Below are 19,099 nucleotides of genomic sequence, written 5' to 3' on the forward strand. Positions count from 1 at the left end.
CACTCCGGGCGGCGGACAGACCGGCCTTCACTTTGCCTCTTGTCCGGAGGGGCTGAGGGACAGGCTCGCAGCAGAGTATTGGACGGTGCTGCTGAGGGCCTTGCATGGAGGCCTGGGACCCGATGGATGGCGGCCCCTGGCTCCCCACAGGTGGGAAGAGTGCCCTCCGTGGTGGTGGAGGGACACACAGACTCGTGCTGCCTCACAGCCGTGGCACGTGTATAAGGACTGGGGTGACCAGCTGGGGTGAGCGCCACCGCCCCTCGTCTGCCCGCCGAGCCAGAGCTAACCGCAGCCTCCTCTTCTCCCCAGAACCGGCCGTCGGTGATCACGTGCGCCTCGGCCAGCACCCGCAATTGCAACCTCTCCCACTGCCCCATTGCGCACAGCGGCTGCGCGGCGGCCGGGCCAGCCAGCTACCGGAGGGCCCCGAGCTGTAAGTCACCCAGTGTCCGTGCACGCGGGGCGGGCGGCGGCCGTGACTCACGTGGGGTGTTTGCATTCCTTCTACATCGTGCCGTGGACAGAACAGCTAGCCCCTGGAGTTTAGGTTTTATTGAGGCTGAAAGAGGTTTGTTTTGAGCACACATGCGGCCAGCATTGTGTCTGGCTTGAGTGGGACAGGGGGAAGAACCCTCCAGGGAAGAAACTGTGGTTGGGACAAGATCTACCAACCTGAAGGCCATGTTGTCTCTCTGAACTCACCCCTCGCCCAGGCAGGCACGCTGCCATGTTACAGGTTCAGAGAGGAGACCTGGCCAAGTGCCGAGCCAGGGCGGGTGGGGACGGGCCCTCTGTCCCCAGAGCCCTGACCGGCTGCTGTCCTGCTCCCCCACAGCCACCGCCACCTGCGACCCCGTGGTGGAGGAGCACTTCCGCAGGAGCCTGGGCAAGAACTACAAGGAGCCCGAGCCGGCGCCCAACTCGGTGTCCATCACGGGCTCCGTGGACGACCACTTTGCCAAAGCCCTGGGTGACACGTGGCTTCAGATCAAGGCGGCCAAGGACGGCGCATCCAGCAGCCCTGAGTCAGCCTCGCGCAGGGGCCAGCCCGCCAGCCCCTCTGCGCACATGGTCAGCCACAGTCACTCCCCCTCCGTGGTCTCGTGAAGGGATCGCCACCCTTGAACAAGATGTCAATCTGCATGGTTTGCCTGAGCTTTGAACAGTCAGTGCTTAAAAAATGGAAAAACAAAAAAAAAATTGTGGGGGTGGGGTAGGGGGAAAGGGGAGGGGAGGGGTGGTTTATTCGCAAAAACCGTGTCGTTGGGATTTTTGTTCTGTTTTTGTACTTGCTTGGTATTCGTACCCGGGGGCCCTCAAACTCCATAGCAGGAGCTGCGCGAGGAACAGCTGACGTAGCGTCCTGCCTTCCTGCTTCAGTTACCAAAGAAACCTCTGATGCAGGTCTGCTGCCCCGTCGGGGGCCAGGACTCCACGGCACACGCTTTCTCAGTCACAAGCCATGACGTTGGTGACCCAAATGCTTTGTGCTTTTTAATTTGCTTCTCGAGACCGGGGTGTGTGTGGCTTAGCTTCCATTGCGTGTTTGGTCCGGCCCGCGTGTGTGTGTCTGTGTGCGTGCGTGCGTCTACTTGAAGAGAACAGAGAACTGTCGCGTCTGATTTGCACTATTGGAGGAGGGCTAAAGTTGCCTGGCGGACAACTTTCTGTGAGATGCTAGTACTCTGAGGGCAAACTGCTGAAAAACAAAGGGTTTAAGGATGACATTTCTGACCATTTGTGTGTTTTTTGTTTGTTTTTTTAAATTTAGACAAAACAGCTTTGGAAGGGGAAGTCTCATACAGGTTATAGGTCTTTCTCTCTAGATTTCAGGTGCTTGCAACTGGACTGCAGACTACCAATCACGGGCATTCTCCCTTTCCTAAACACTGCAGTTTGTTAGACTAGAGCTGAGGTTGGAGGATTCTATAGTGCTTTCAACGTGATGCATGTTTTAATGGAGAAAAATAGCTGGTTTCTATTAATTGTATAGATCTAGTAAACAAGAACCTTAATACTTACTAGCTTCTTTTCAGAATTAGTTTATTTTTGTCAGTTACAGTCCTAGATATACTTACTGCTGGTACAGTTGTACTCTTGAGATTTGTGTTCGATATTCACATTACTCCTGAGTAGTGTGGGGCTGGCAGGCCCTGGAGACGGGCAGGCCAGTCGTGGGTCAGCCGCGGTGTAGGATGCTGGAGTTTTTTGCTGCTGGCTGACATTTAGTTTTTGCATCCCCTGTCTGCTTATTACTAGCTCCCGGGGGAGTTGGGGTTTGTGTCTTCCAACTTCCCTCCTTGCAGAAACTGCTCCCTTTCCACCCTCTTGGCTGAACAGCAGATTACTGACAATCTGTGATATGGTATTTTCTGTGCTTCCTCATACGCTGGGGCCAAGGCAGTATACATTCCTCTGACTGACTTTATACAGTTATCACTGCGTTTATTATCGTTACTAGAGTAATAGCTACTAACTAGAAATTAGGCGAAGAAGAAAGCATGACGGACACAGCTGTGGATGTTCAGCAGCTGCTCCTCTTTTTGGTAAACGTTCATTTCTATCCTCCCCCCCCTCCCGCCCCCCCACCGCCTGCCACGTCCCAGCCACCAGAAGGCCACCAGAGGGCTTACAGAGTCGCCTGGCCAGGTGATACAGGCACGCCCGCCTCCCCTGTGAGGCGCTGTGGACGCCCGGAAGCCCTCGAGGCTGGTTTTGAGTATAAGAAAAATACAGGTTAGCTGGTTAATTGTGAAAATCATCACTGGGCAGAAAGAAAGGTCAGCGGATCGGCTCTTGTGGTCCCAGCGTGGCTGCAGGTCTTTCCACAGGCGGAAGAAAAGCCCTTCTCCTCTTGCCCCTGCACACATTTCACCCCCACGTAACTGGGCTTCCAGGCTTTCGCATTCGGGCCCCTATATTTTCTGTAGGAAAAATCGGTGAGAACACTTTTTTTATATAGGTAACTTTAAGACCATCATTACGCTGTGCGTAAAGAATGTACAGAGAAATTTGTAGGTATTTTTTGAAGAACAATTAATTTGTTAATGATATGTAGCTATTTAATTTTCCCTTTCCCAGTGTAATCATTCATATTTTTTTTGTTTGGAAAAAAAAGTTGATCTTTTTTTTTTTTTTTTGGTCGTAGATTTGTCTGTAAAAGTGCAGGAACACAGTTATTCTATGAGAACACTGCATCTGCCTTAATAGCCACTAGTTTGTTATTGCTCCAGGCTACTGAGCGCGGTGGCGGGAAACGGCCGGCGGCGGCGGGCTCTGCGAAGGGCGGGCTCCTCGGCCCGGGCCCCGGCACTGGCCTATCTGGGATAGGCGGGCCCCTCGAGGGGCCCCGGGCGCGGGGAGGCAGAAAACCAAACATTTCACCGGGAAAGGACACACTCCCTGGCCTCAGGAGGAGCACAGTGAGCTCTTCACAGAGCCACGCCGTCACGGTGCGTCCTGCCCGTTCTCTCCTTGTTTGTAAATCTGTAATATATCATTCTCTGTGGCCTGTTTTTCCTGGAAGAAGAAGAAGAAAAAAAAAAGGTTTGGCAGGCCATCTTTTTTTTGTACTTAAAAGTAGCCTTAAGAACAGTAATAAAGTGCTCTTATACCACAGGCTGTGCGTGTGACCCACGGGCCCCGGGGGGGGGGGGTGCCCCCTCCGCCCCACGCAGGTGGGCGCACCGCGGCTGTAGCTCCGACTCCACGAGAAGCCCCGTTGACAACCTGACCCGCAGAAAGCCCACCCTTCTAAGAGTCCGCCTTCAGCCTCACTGTTGACTTGGGTCCCAGGCCTGAGGCAGAAGAGAACGCCCCAAGAACACAAGTGTGGAGAGGGTGCGTCCCTCTCCTGAGTGCCCACGCCCAGCGCTGGGTGTCCCGGATGGTGTGCCACCACACACTGCAGTCAGGGCCTCCCGGGTACCGCTTAGGCCCTCGGGAGGGAAGGCGCCTCCCTCACTTGGCCGCAGAGGAGTGGGCTCTGGGGGTGTGAGGCCTCCTCCGGGGCAGGAGGGGCTCCCACCCAGGCCTTTACCAGGATGTGGCCCTGAGACCTGTTCCTGGGCCCTTCCACCATCTCAAGGCAGCAGCAGAAACTTCTTTCCGCCCCTGAGCAGGGAGGCACAGATGCTTTGCCCACAGCTGAGGACAGGCCAGGAGGTGGAGGAACTGTCTGGGTGGCAGACTCTGTCCGTAGTGGAGTTCTGGGTTCAGTAGGACGAGTGCGGGCCCTTCTGTCCTGCACGTTCCTCCATCTCCAGCAGGCCAGGCTGACAGAGCTCACAAGGACGTCAGCCTGCATTGGTGCCCCCTCTCTGGGGTTTGCAGGGCAGCCCAGGGACTCTGGTGCTTGCCCCCCACAATGGCTGCCGGAAGGAGCTGCTTTCTCATTTCCCCATTTGGTGTGTTGGGCTGACTGTTCCCTGTCCTCATTGCCGCCCCATGGGGGCCAAGGTGGGAAGGATCCCGGGAGTTTTGACTATCAAACACTTGACAACAAGAAAAAAAGAACTCGTGGAGGGAACCAACTCCCAGATCAATGGCAATGCCAAAGCCAAGGTTATTATTTAGCTCAGAACTGGTAAGATCATGAATCATGAGAAATGGAGAACCCCAGAAGCTCCTGGGCAGTGGAGAGGGGGCCCTGGTCCTCAAGGTACACAGAGGAGGAGACCACAAAGGTTGGAGGGGCGCAGGGCCCAGAATCACCGGTCTTGGGGGCGGCAGTCCGGCTCCGGTAACCGAGGGCTCCTCAGCAGGCGGCCAGGGAGAAGCCAGCCACGCAAGGGTGGGCCACGTCAGACGGTCTCATCGTCGCTCATGTCCCAGATCTGTGTGGAGAAGGGAGACATTCAGTGTCCAGCCGCCCGGTGGCGCCCACTGATGTGGCCTCACGTCTGTGTGGTGTGATAGCAAACAAAAGAAATGACGGCTCCCACTCGCATATGACACACTGCGCGCCTCACAACGCCCCCGTCGCTAAGGACAGAGACAGACACCCTAGTTCTTGTATAATGAAAGCAAATCACAGAGAAGGGAAGTCTTTGCCCGGGCCTCACTGCTGAGTGGGCGAACGGCGGCCAGCCTGGGGGCGGGGGTGCTGGGATCTGAACGGGGAGTCTGAGCGCCCCTCACCTCCCAGCGCCCACCGCACAGCCGCCATCCCTGTGCCGACCGGCCCCGCCCGCTGCCCCAGATCATCCTCTCTAATCGCCTCCTCCTCACGGCCTCCCAGGGCAGGGACTCCGGCCTGTGCACACACTTCCCACCCCCGGGGCGGCCCGCCAGCCGTGCTCCAGGTGCTGAATGGACTGCAGATGGCACACCTGGACAAGCACGGACGAGCTGGCTGTCCCTCGGGAAACCAGTCCCAGGGGAGGCAGCCAGCTCTTGCCTCTGTCCCTCTCTGCCTTCGGTGAGCCCAAGACTTCTGGGGCCAACCTTCATGGGGGCGGCGTAAGGGGACAGCGCGCTCTCACGGCGTCACCCGTCAAGAGGAGTAAGGGGGCCCCAGCTGCCGCCTCCGCTGCAGCCCTCTGCCTGAATCCCCGGGAGGGAGCCGGACGCCAGCACAGAGGCCCCCGGGGCTCCTCGCACCCTGGGCTCCCTGGGGGCTGGTCCCTGAACTTACGCCTTCAGACTTTCAAAATTCCTAGAACTGGTTGCAAAAGGCCACCTCAACCCTAGCAGAGCTGAGAGAAGGAACATCATGTTTACACCAGGCTGGCCCAGGGAGATGGGGAGGCCCGGCCAAGGTAAATATCAACACTAGCTTGGCTTTCAAAGTCAAGGATGTGGAAAATAAATACAGAGAGAAGGAAATTTCCTTTATCCTGAGGTCCCAGCTGCCTGGGCCGGGGGCTGGTGGTGAGTGTGCCTCTCACACCCGCCCCCCTTTCTACATACACCCTACTGTCCCAAGATACCGGGGTGGGATGGCACCAGCAAAGATGCAGCTGCCTGCAGGAGCAGGGAAGGGGTGGGGAGGGGCCTGGGCTGGGGTCCGGCGGCCTGCGTGAGGCCAGGCAGGCCCTGCCTTTCTCGAGGCCCAGCTGCTCCAGAGCAGGGCTTGAAATAGATTCCAGGGCCTGGACCCTCAGATGGGGCTTGGTGGGGGGTAGGAGAGGGTGGCTGCATCCCACGCTGAGGTGGCACTTCGGAGCCCCTGGATGTGATAATCCTCCGGTTCAGACCACCCGAGTGCAAAATCAGCTACCGGAGGGTGGACTGGCGGGGCTCATCCATTCTCTCCCTCAGTCGTCCAACACCTGCCCACTGGAGGGGCCCCTCCTTGCGCTACGGCTGCGGCTGTGCAGAGCCAATGCGAATACCCCCTCCCCCACCCCACACAGCCCGGGGGTGCAGAGGGAGACAAATTCAGAGAGGGAAGATGGCTTGCCCGGGATCACACAGCCAGTCAGGTGCAGAGCTGGGAGCGCAGGTGTGTGGGAAAAGGTTACATGAACAACAAGGGCTGCGTGGGGCAGGCTGCGTGGAGGAGGCGCCAGGGCTGGGGGTGGGCTATAACCTGCTGGGGGTGGGAGACATGCCAGCCAGGGCCTGGGCAGTCTGTGTCAACAAGCAGTGCCTTCTGTGAATGGTTAGGGTTTTTCAAAGGACACTGGGGGGGGCCAGGCCCAGAGCAGGAGGGCCTTATGGAAAAGCAGGAGCTCCAGAGGCTCTGTCCATTTTATTGCATCTCAGTGATGAGGTAGGGTCTTCAGCACCCAGCCCTGCCTTTGCACACAGTGGGGGGAGAGGGGGGCGGGAGGGGTGCTGGCTCTGCCTCATGCTCCTGGCACCGCCCAGGTTGTGCAGGGGATCAAGCAAGGCACCCGAAAGGCTTACTATGACAGGACTCTACAGAAGGGGGTGGGGGTGGATAATGGATTTTATATAACTGCTCAGGGATTTTCCAGAAAGAGTTCTTCTCTGGGCCTGAGATGGGTTTCTCCACTAGGGCAGTCAGTCCTTTTCCCATCGGCTGGGCCCAGGAAGGCAGCAGTCTTATTTGTAAAGCTTCCAGAAGCTTGAGCCTCCACAACTCCCACATGATCTCACTTATAGGTGGAATCTAAAAATGCTGAACTCAGAGAACCAGAGAGCAGATGGGTGGTTGCCAGGAACTGGGGGGAAACGAGGGGATGCTGGCCAAAGGGTACAAACCTGCTGCTGTAAGAGGAGTATGTTCTGGAGATCCAATGTACACCATGGTGTTATAGTTAAAAATACTATATACTTGAAATTTGCCCAGAGAATAGATCTTAAGTGTTCTCATCTCTCTCACACACACACACACACACACACACAATAACCATGTGAGGGGATGGATATGGTAATTAATTTCACGGTGGCCATCATTTCATAATATATATTAAAACACTACTTTGTAAAACCTAAATTTATACACTTTTTGTCAGTAAAGCTGGAGGAGAAAAAAACAAACTTTTGTCTCCTCTCACCCTAGAATAAGGCCCAGGGGGTGTGGAGGGGCCTTGTGTCCTCAGCCTCCCTCACAGCGCCTGGCAGACAAGAGGCCTCATGAATGTCCTCTTCATAATGAATGAAGGTTGTACTAAACTGGCAAAGATTTAAAAAATGTTGATACTCAGTGCTGGCAAGGGAGTGGCAAAACACTTCCAGCAGGAACATAAATTGGTACCGTATTTTTCAAAAGAAGAGATTTGGCAACATATAACACAAAGCTTTAAAAATATTCATACCCTAAGGAAGAGAGAAATGGTCTCTTTTTGCGCACCTAGAAAACCCAAGAAAATAAATGTTGAGACGAATAAACACAATATTCAATAAGGCAGCAAAGTATAAAATGACCAACAACCAAATTCCACCTTCGTATCTGCAAACAGCAGCTAGTTGGAAAACAGAAGAACCCATCGTAAGAGCGATGAAAAAGAGAAATTCCTAGGGAATAAACCTACATGAAATGGATAACATCCAAGTGAGAAAAACCCGTCAGCTCAGGCCCGCATGGTCCTTGCCAGGGCCTTGTGAAAAGTTTGCTGGAACAGAGGGAAAGCGCACAGGGCGACAGGTCCGCCCAAGTTCATATGAAATTTACCACAATTTCCATTTGAAAAAAATTAACAAGTATCTTTTCTGGAGCTAGACCAGCTGGTTCTAAGGTTTATGGGGAAAAAATAAATAAGCAAGAATATCTAGGAAAACCTTGGTGAAGAATAATAATGAGGAGGTTCCCTTGCTCTATGTTCAAGCAGGTCATAAAGCTGACAACTTAGAAGAGGGTTGCGTCACCATGGGAACAGACAGATGGGCCCTGGGCACGAAATGAGTCCAGAAACAACAGAAGAGTTCTCTCCAAGTACATATGGAGATTTAGTATCTTAATGGTAAAGGTCTGGGGAAGGTGATCTCAAATCATTAGAAAAAGATGGACTTTTTAATAGATATGGGGACAGCTGGACGGTCACTTGCAAAATGATAAAATTGATTCCATGCTTCACTGTACATCGGAATCTACTCCAAATGGAACTGATCTAAACATATGACAGTGAAACCATACAAAACAAACATCAGTGAATTTCTTTATAACCTGGGAGTGAGGAGCCTATAGCCTTAAATCTATAAGCAGTAAAACAGATACAGTGGATTATGTGAAAACACATGTGTGAAATTTTGCACAGAAAAAACTACATGCAAAGTTGGAAAGACAACAAAGTGGGAGAAAATACCACTTCAGCCCATAAAGGGCTAATCGCCCTAATATACAAATAGCTTTTACAAATCAAGAAGAGAAAGACCAATAAAAGGATTCACAGACCAAAGACATGGACGGTGAGTTCACAGAAAAAGGCAAACAGCCTTTAAACATAAGAAAAGGGGCTCAGCTGCTCAGAATAAGAGAAATGCTAAAATTTCTTAGGACACAAATACTCAGCAGAAAAAATACTCTTCACAAAAATCAAAACTCACTCCTGGTCTCTAAAAGATACCATTTTCTATGAAAATGAAAAGGCAGACCAGAGACTAGAAGAAAATATTCACAGTGTATATAAAAAGGACTTGTAGCCAGAATATACAAAGAATTCCTACAGTTCAATAACAAAGAGACAGGTAACCTTTTTTTTTTTTTTTTTTAAATGGGCAAAAGATGTGAGTAGACACTTGACAAAAAAGGAAATAAAATGGTCAGTAAGAACCTGAAAAGGTGCTCAGCATCCTTAGTCCTCAGGGAAATGCAAACCACAAAGAGACACCACGCTGTACCTTCTAGAACTGCCAAAATAAAAAAGGCTAGTAGCACCAAAGGTCTTGTGAGAGTGTGGAGCAACAGGAACTCACGTAGTGCTGTGAGCAGGGACAGAAAGTGGCATCACCACTTGGGAGTAAGGTCTGGTGACGTCTAAAGTTATACAATAGGAAGCAGCCATTCTACTCCTCTTTACCAAAGGCATGAAAACACGTGTCCACAAAGACTTGTGCAAGTATATTCATAGCAGCTCTATTCATAATAGGCACAAACTGGAATCAATCCCAATGGCCACTGGCAGGCAAAGTGAAACAAAGAATGGTATCGCCACACAATGGGGACTACTCACCATCAGAGGGACAGAACACACACACCGCAACGTGTATGCGTCTCAGAGTCATTGTGCTGAGTCAAACCAGCCCGACACAAAACACTATGTACCCTATGGATCCATTTATGTAAAATGTAGACATGGCAAACTAACCTATGGTGACAGAAAGTAGATTGTCAGAACTCACCAGCCTATGCACTTTAAATAGGTGCATTGTACTGTATACAAATTATACCTTAATAAAGTTGATTTTTTTAAAGCTGCACAGAACAGGGATGCCTGGGTGGCTCAGTCTGTTGAGCACCCGACTCTTGATTTCGGCTCAGGTCGTGATCTCAGGGTCATGGGATCGAGCCCCGAGTTGGGTTCTGTGCTTGGTAGGGAGTTTGCTTGACGTTCTTTCCATCTCCCTTTGCCCCTCCCACTGCTCTCTCTCGCTCTCAAATAAATAAATCTTAATAAAAAGTTTAAAAGCTGCAGAGAACATTTTCTCACCTATCAGGTGGGCACAAATCCCAAAGCTCGACAGTACATTCATTCATTGTATTTGTGAACCTGTGGGAAAGCAGCCCTCCTGGTGGAAGCTGGTAGGATAAACAGCACAAAAGCCCTACAGAGGCAACCAGCACTCTCCGACAGAACTCCTTGTCTCGGATTTTGACCCAGCAGGCTGACTTTTAGGAGTCTGTCCTAAGGATACACCTCCACAAATACAAAAGGGTGTGATTCACTGCTGCATGGGTTGTTACAGGCAAAGACTGGACACAGCCCAAGTGACCCTCAGTGGGGGACCAGCTTGCTAAGCCATTTGCTGCACAGCCACATTAGGGGCCGCCGTGGCCCTAAAACACAGCGAGGAAGCTCAGTGAACAGAAGGGCGCCATTTCCCGGATTTCCTTAGTGAGGGAAAGAAAAATGCGAGTGTCTGTGGCATGGCACCTTCTTTATAAACACATTCCTTTTGAGATGGAAGAGAAAATAAGAACATTACATTCTTTTAAAATTTTGCAAAAATAAACACACAGTTGATAAACCGGAAATTAATTTTAATGGTTCCCTACAGCGGGTGGGTGGGATGGGGGCGAGGCTGGTCTGAGCATCCCTTGTAACTTGAGCATCAGGTCCATGTTTATATAGTCAAAAAAATCAAAAAGAAAAATAACTGAAAGCACAGCAACAAAACCAAAAAAAAAAAAAAAAGAAAATAGATACACTGGACCTCATCAAAAGTAAAAAATGTTGTGCCTCAAGGGATACCATTAGGAAAGTGGAAAGACAACCCACAGAACGGGAGAAAATCTGTGCAAACCATACATCTGATAAGGGACTTGTGTTTAGACCCTTTACAACTCTGTAGTGAAAAGACAACCCAATTTATGAACGGGCAAAGGAGCTGTGCAGACATTTCTCCGAGAAAGACATAAACGGCTAAGAAGAACATGAAAAGATATTTGAACATCATTAGTCATTAGGGAAATGCAAATCAGAACCGTGAAGAGATACCACGTGGCACCCATTAGGATGGCTTTAATCAGAAAGGCAGAGAGTAGGCGCTGGTGAGGACGCAGAGCGGCTGGACCCCTCAGATGCTGCTGGGAACATACCCAGTGGCACGGCCACTGTGGAAAACAGCCTGGCCATTCCTCACAAAGTTAACCAGAGTGACCCTGTGGCCCAGCAGTCCCACTCTTGCATGTGTACCCGAGAGAATGGAAGCCCACGTCCGTACAAAAATGTTCACAGCATTAGTCATAAAAGTCAAAAAGTGGAAACAACACAGATGTCTCCCAACTGATCAGTGGAAATGGGGTGTATCCGGACGGTGGGTATCATTTACCAAACCCACTCGCACGCTCAGTCTTCTCAAGAGCCCGAGGACCGCGGTGTGACCATTCACAGAGTAGGCAACTGCAGCCCAGAGGAAATCAGGTAACTTGTCAAGGAGACCCAGCTAGTAAGGGTCGGACTGAGGCTTTTCCACTTGATCTCACCACTTCCTTACTGCTCAACACAATTCCTTCTGAAGAAACCGATGACGGACAACAGTCTCCCAACCTGCTTCCTGGCCTGATGCGCGGTAAGTGGCCCGACCGCCGGATGGCACGCACGGGACCCATGGGCCCATGCGGGCCAGCCTCCGACCTGTCCTGGCTGCCGGGGTCCCCCGCCCTCTGTCCCCTGACCCCGGCAAGGTCAGGAGGCGAGGCCACGCTCCTGCCCTGAGCCCACGCTCCTGGCCCCGGCAAGCGGGGGGGGGGGGGCCTCGCTGGAGGCCGCGCCGTGGCACCTCAAGCCAGGGTGGGCATGGGGACGGTGGGGCTGGGGCCGCTGCTGTGAAGGCAGGGGGACCTTCCCACAACAGGACTCATCGTAAGATGCCAGGCAGAACAGGCAGCAGGACCGGGACCGCACACCCCCAGAGGGCCCTAAGGTTTCACTTTCTGCTCTCTCCAAATGAGACAGACACATTTGAGAGGAGCCGTTCATCATCCAATTCCAAACTTGGGTCCCCTTTCTGGACCGCACTGCCTGGAGCCTGCCACGAACTAAGGTTTTTCTTTATAAACACTGTAATTACCCTGTGAATGACACGATTATATTTGTGTGCATGTGTTAAAAGTGTTCATTTGTTAAATGTAAACATTTAAAATATACCAGTTTCTAAAACCCAGTTTGGGCATTTCTTTATTTTTTAATATAAGACTGGAAATATCCAGATCTCTCTGGGCCTCCTAGCAGCCCTGTGCCCCACACTTCCTCTCTGGGAAACTTACAGGTATGTATCTTTCTGTGGGAAAGTCAGAGAACAGAGGGGTCTAGGGGGTGGCCTTGGCTGGGGACCAGATGAAGACATCAGCCTGGACTTCCCCAGCAGACTTCCCAGCCAGGGTTTGGTCCACTTGGGAAAGAACGAAGGCCCCATCATGTTTCCAAATGGATCCCACTATAGCCATCGTTCATTCACTCGTGTACAATCACTTATTCAAAAACACGTTCACTGGGTAGGCGGCACTAGGCTGGTTGGGGGGGCGGACAGGGGCTGTCCTCCATTTCTTGCCTGTCCAGGTGCTCAGTACCTTCCTTTAAACTATGGGAAACAGTGGAGGGCATTAACCCCCATTTTGTCTGAGGGGCAGGAGTCTGGTAGTCTGTGAGCCCCTTCAGACTTCCGAGGGACCATGGGGACCAGCGGAGGAAGAGGCTCCAAATAGATTGGGGGGCAGCCAGCCAGAGACATGCCCACCAGAGGGCCAAGCCAGGCAGGGCTGCCCAGAGCAGTGGCCCGATCACAGCCGAGGCCCAGAGAGAGGACAGGGATTGTAGGGCTCCCATGGCCAGCAGACTGTGGACCTGCCCTTGGTCCTTGACATCCTAGGTCATGTTCAAGGACAGGAAGGAGGGGAGAAGGTGGCCCAGCAGGGGGAGGAAAGGGGTGGGGGGAAGAGTGGATGGCTGGCTGCAGGCCTGAGTCCGGCCAAGTCCCCTGCGCCACCCTGGGCATCGTGCAGGTCTCTGCCACAGCCCCTGAGGGGAGACACCTTGGTATCCTCAGGAGGGAGGAAGGACTGTTTCCAGGGCCACTCGGCAGACTCCGGATGTCCACCAGAGAACAGATTTGTTGTCCTCAGGTATCATTGGCCCCTGGTTGCTCTCCCTGGGTCTCCACAGTACCTGGAGTGCTGTTCACACAGGGAGAGTGCAACCCACACTTGTTTCTGTGCCCCAGGTCCCCATGCATGGCCCTGTTGACCTCTCCAAGCTCACCTCCCGCGACTCCTTGCTCACCTTCTTCCAGCTCCCTAGGCTTGAGAGCTCCTGCCTTCTGCAGGGCTCTCGCACACACCTCCACTGGGCATGGACGACCCTCCCCATGACCTCATTGCCTGGCTGGCTCCTGCCTGTGTGCGGCTGCTGTTTTCCCTGATCACCCGTCTGAAATAGCCTCCCCTCATTCTTTGGTGCAAACAAGCCCTTTGGTTCCTTCAGCGCCCCTACCATAATTTGTTGCCATTTTAGTCTGTGCATCTGCCTGACTCCCCCCAGGAAGGTGAGCCGCCCGAGGGGAGGTCCAGGCTCAGTTCACTGCTGTGTCCCAGGCTCTGGCACAGAGTCCGGCCCAATACACAGCCTTTGAATGAACAGTGACTCAGAACCATCTGCTCTGTATATGATACCACAGTGGAGAAAAGAAAGGGCAATTTTTGGTGTGAACATAATACCCAAGAGTCAAACAGTAAAGGAAAGGGTCCCTCAGTCCAGATGGTTGCTGGGGACTCTGGCAAGTCAAGCCCTTGCCCTCCAAACCCCAAAGGATGGTGGGACAAGGCTGTGGGTACCTGCTGGCGGCAGAGCCGACTTTCCAAAGGGAGGCCTGGGCTCCAGACCACTGAGATTCTTATTCTCCTTCCTGGGCCCCACCATCAGGTCCCAAGCCAGGCCACGGCAATGCACAGTGGTGGACAATTCTTGATTCTGGAGTCTAAGGGCCCCAGTGCAGGATGGGTGCTAGTCCAAAAGGATGCTCTGTACGTAGCAGTTGGGGGGCCTTTCAGGCTAACCTGTGACCATGCCCAACCCAGGTCCACTTGTGCAGCGTGTGTCTGGGGAGGGCCACAGGAGGTGCCACTGGGTCAAGGCCCAGGTTCTGACTCCCCAGTTCCCAGATTCCCACCTGGAGCTCACATCACAGCATGGGGACGTGGACCAACTCAGGAATAACCCTGCCCTCTCTCTCACAGTACGTCCAGAACGCGAGATGAACTGTGCCCCAGCATCCGTGTCTCTATCATGGGATCCGAAAACTTCGAGATCCTTCTGCCTTTCTGCCAAGGCAGATGGAGCTGATGTGACCTGCCTAGGCCAGCTGGTATAAGCAGGTGACGACCATAAGGGACAAACAAGGGAGAAGAGAAAGGGCAGAAAGTCTGTACAAGGAAGGTTGGAGCAGATAGCTAGGGCTGCCCTGGGGCTCGACCGCCCGCCCTGTGGGGGACTTCCAGGCTGTCACCAGCACCCTTGCTGGGACCCCTTGTTCCTGCTCTATCCACAGGCCTTTTTCACCCTCCTTCAGTGGAGATGAAATGACCCCTTCCCCACCCCACCCGCAGGGCTCTGCACTCCCTTTTCTTATATATGACTGCTCTGGTACCTTCCTTTTTAAAGATGCCCGCTGGCTTTTCCACCCTTGGACCCCGAACACTCACTACCTCCTCCAACCTGGCCTCTCATGGGCACCTGATTTGGGAGAGGAATTATGACCTAGCCCCAAACTCAGCCTCCCAGACACCAGGCAGCTGAGGGTGGGGGAGGGAAGTGGGATAGGGGTAGCTAGAACTTTTGGGGCAACTTCCAGTGCTAGAGTCTTCTGGTGGAGAACTTCCCCATTTCCACCCCCTCATGTGCCAATTCAGGGACCCAGCATGCACCGCCCCATGACCCCACTGTGGCAGGGGTTCCAGCACAAGGTTAAGGTTTTACCAGAAAGAAATAGTTGTGGCCCAGGCAGCTGGTAAGATGCAAACAATGACTTATACAAAGCACACTGGGCAGCCAGTGGTGAAGGAGGACAAAGGAGAAAGGAAATGCTTCATGCTGGCATGGGGTGCCTCTCCCCGTGCAGTGGGGTTGGGTGGGGAGGACGCCTCTGTCTGGCTAAACAACTGATCAAAGACACATCGAGGGAGGAGGCAGGGCCTGGGCCTGTGCACACATGTGGCTTGCATGCCACCTTCGAGGGGCCTCTGTCCCCAATCCTCCCCCACAGCACCCCCAACTCAGATGCTCTGGGCTGCAACTGACAAGACGGGGTCTGAAAAAATGGCCTAGTGTTTCGGAACTTAGATCCAGCGAAAAAGACAGGCCAACACACCAGACCTGCACTTGGGGAAGCGCTCAGCAGTTCCTAAGTTCACTGGCCCAGGTACCAAGAACCCAGCTAACACCTGAAACACAGAGACAGGGACAGGATGCCCTGGAGAGGGGTGCCTGGGGGGTTGTCATCTTAAAGTAAGCACGGGAGGTAAGCAGTGGAGAACAGGCTGCTAAGAGCGGCTACTAGGCTTGGGGGAGGAAGAATAGAAAACAAGGTCAAGGCAGCTCCCTTCCATCTGGGGAGGTGCAGACCTCAGGTGACAACACCCAGTGACAAGGAGGCTCCATGACAGTCCACCTGAGGAAGGGCTGCTCGTTTCCATCTTCCCACCAGGGGCTGAGCAGGCCTCCAAGGCCAGAAGAGAGGGACAGAAGGCAGGCAGGGGAGATGGTATGCTTCATGGGGGACACTAGTCTCAAGCCATCCCCTGGGGCAGGAGAGAGAAACTGGGACCCCTGTCCTTGCCGCTACACCAGGGGAGACTGGGTCAGAGAGCTTGGCCTGTGTACAGGATGAGTAGTAGGCAGGCATTTAACGTGTTTTCAAACAAGTTCTAGTAATATGAGAAAATCGTCAGAAACGTATACGTTAAAAGAGAAAACAAAACCATGTGCCCCAATCACATACACCCGTGGTTTAAAAAAAAAAAACTAGAAGGAAAAAGCAAAACCGAACAATAACTTCCAAGTAGTGGAGTCACAGGGGCCAACTTTCTTCTTTACTTTAGATGTTTTTACAAAGCTCACATGGCACTTTCCCGACCAGAAGAAGATGCGGCAAGCGGAGTGGGCCGCTGTGCCCCGAGAGCCCCTGGGGGCGAGCGTGCTGGCTGCTGAAGTGCCCAGAAGCACCGTAAAAAACCTCGGGCCAGGGAGGAGAGGTCGCCATCTTAACCATGGACTCCTTGGTGAGGTTTCCATGGGAGCCCCAGGAATTCCTAGCCCCCAGCACCGGCTGCCGAGTGTCTCCCCTTATGATTAGTCTGGAAAATGGACCTGGGAGCCCTGCTTATTTAGCGACCTCCCTCTGGATGTGTCCTTAAAGGAGCACCAATATCTGAGAGCTCGAATGAGTGTTTATTGCCTAAGGACAAGGGTGCGACTGCACCCTTGGGGTCAGTCGAGTCCAAGGACTGGTGGGGAGCAGCCTGGTTTTTGGGCTCTCCACTCCTCATTACCAACTGACATTCAAAGGCAAAGCCTCCAAAATAGCAGCTGCAGCCCCAGAGAATGACTAACAACAACAGGGTGTGTGTTACGTGCTTCAGCTTCTCTACTTAGTTTGGGGAGTAGTGTGGATTTATTTTGGGGACAGAGGGAAGGAAGGGGACGTGTGGGAGAAGGGCGGCCGGGCCCCAGGCTTGTTTGCTTTCTTCCCAGCTTCAAAACACATTTTTCAAATTAGGTGGTAAGAATACAGGGCAATTTCTGTGGCACCAACATACTTTCTTTCAAGATATGATTTATATGTTTGGCCCACATTTTAAATGAAATGGTTATTGAGATAAATGGCCGTGCTGGAGGCTGCAAAATGGTTTCCATTATGTAGTTCTTCTTTTCAGTTCCTTAGAAAACTTTCTGAAAAGTGCCCCTGTAAAAAGGCGGACACTTTAGCATCTTTGTTCTCTACCTCAAAGGGCTTTTGGGGTCAACACTGGAGAGAGGACGGAGGGAAGGGAGAAACGCGTGAGAGCTCAGAGCTCTAGAGCGAGGTGAATACAGGATATAAACATACACAGACTTTACCTGGTAAGAGATAATTTTGAAACTTTAAATAATGCTAAGGCAGGTGACCTGGAATATCACAAGAGGGCCCTGATTCAGTCCCTGCAGACATTTGAGAAAACGTTTGGTATCCCTGCACGGAGTCCTGAGGGCGCTGCCTCTGGGCGCCCCCAGCAGAGGCCAGAGGATGAGACAGACACAGGCCCCCGACCTTGTATAAAGTTGCAGGAATCAGTGCGGCACTGAAGTAAGGACAGAAAAGAGTAGAGGAGTGGAAAGAGACCCACGCATATACCAGGTCAACTGACTTACAACAAAGGTGCCACAGTAATTCAATGAGGAAAGGAGAGTCTTTTTAACAAATGGTGCTGGAACAATTAGGTACCCATGTGGAGAAAAACGAAGCTCAACCCTTACTTCAAACCATATACAGAAATTAACTTGAAATGAATGAAACCTGGACATATACGTAAAAGTATAAAACTTCTAAAAAAGAACATAAAAAAATTAATGAGACATTGGGGCAGGCAGAGAATGCTTAAGATACTAAAAATATGAAATAAAATAAAAAATTAATAAACTCGACTTCGTCAAAAATCAGAACTTTTTCTTTCTTAAAGACAATAAGAAAATGAAAAGGCAAGCCAAAGATATGGAGAAAATATATGTAGTACATATACCTGACAAAGAACCTATGTCCAGAAAATATAAAGAACTCTTACAACCCAATAATAAGATAAGTAACCCAGTGGAAACTGTGGCAAAAGATTTGAAAGAAATGTCACAAAAAGAAGACACACAGATGGCAAATAAGTACATGAAAAGATGTTAAGCATCCATTGTCATCAGAGGACTGCAAGAAAAAACCACAAGCTACCACCATCTACCCAGCGAACTAGCTAAAATGAAAGACTGTCAACTCTAAGTGCTGACCAGGAGGCGAGCAACCAGAACTCTCAAACACTGCTGGTGGGAACAGCAAATGGTATGGCTACTTTAAGAACCAGTTTGATAGTTTAAGAGATTAAATGTATACTTACATTAAAACCCAGCAATTCCAGTCCTAGGTAATCACTTAAGAGAAATGAAAAGATAGGTCCACACAAAGACTTGTACGTAAACACACATTGGAACTTCATTTGTAACAGTCCCAAACTGGAAATAATCCAAACACTCATCAATAAATGAGTGAAGAAGTATGGTATATTCATAAAATAGGATACTATTCAGCAGTAAAAAGGGACAAACAACTGAGACATACCACAACATGGATGGATCTCAATAATATCACACTGAGCAAAAGAAGCCAGAAAAAGAGGATTCAAAATATAATCCTAAAATTTGTATGGAACCACAAAAGATCCCAAACAGCCAAAGTAATCATGAGGAAGAACAGATCTGGAGACATCATACTTCCTGATCTCAAACTGTATTACAAAGCTATAATAATTACAATAGTATGGTACTGGCATAAAAATAGATACCTAGACCAACAGAACAGACTTGAAAACCCAGAAATAAACCTCCACTTTGATGGTCAACTAATTTTTGACAAGGTTCCAAAATGGGGAAATGGGGAAAAGGTAGTATCTTCAACAAACAGCACTGAGAAAATTAGATAATCACATGCAAAACAATGAAGCCGCACCCCTACCTTACGCCGTTTACAAACATTAACTTGAAGTGGATTGAAGACTTAAACACAAGACCTCCTACTGTACAAGTCCTACAAGAAAACATAGGAAAGAAGCTCCCTGATGTTGGGTCTTGGCAATGATTTTTTTAGATGGGACACCCAAAGCACAAAAGCAATAAAAACAAAACTTAACAAGTGAGGCTATGTCATACTAAAAAGCTTCTCTGCACAGCAAACCAACCAAGAAAACAGAACAAACAACAACAACAACAAAACCCATAAAATGAGAGGGTAACCTATG

The 19,099-nt window shown here is 51.2% G+C and overlaps 1 protein-coding gene and 1 long non-coding RNA gene across 3 annotated transcripts in view; one reads left to right on the forward strand and one right to left on the reverse strand.

The window, feature by feature from the left end:
* The window catches only part of VGLL4 (vestigial like family member 4), an 83,009-nt gene extending 79,390 nt beyond the window's left edge, over positions 1-3,619 (forward strand). For both annotated transcript variants that reach the window (XM_081822326.1, XM_081822333.1), the window contains 2 exons: positions 313-436; positions 839-3,619. In XM_081822326.1, coding sequence (XP_081678452.1) covers positions 313-436; positions 839-1,110 — 396 coding nt within the window. In that variant the 3' untranslated portion in view covers positions 1,111-3,619. The remainder of the gene's footprint in view (positions 1-312; positions 437-838) is intronic.
* A 900-nt stretch (positions 3,620-4,519) lies between these two features.
* LOC145721894 (uncharacterized) overlaps positions 4,520-19,099 on the reverse strand; it is a 119,067-nt gene continuing 104,487 nt past the window's right edge. Inside the window, exon 2 of the long non-coding RNA XR_014145902.1 lies at positions 4,520-4,838. This is a non-coding gene — a long non-coding RNA (uncharacterized LOC145721894). The remainder of the gene's footprint in view (positions 4,839-19,099) is intronic.

This window comes from Leptonychotes weddellii, chromosome 1 (assembly GCF_054177405.1).
Source record: "Leptonychotes weddellii isolate Sample4059 chromosome 1, ASM5417740v2, whole genome shotgun sequence".
Classification (NCBI taxonomy): Eukaryota; Metazoa; Chordata; class Mammalia; order Carnivora; family Phocidae; genus Leptonychotes; species Leptonychotes weddellii.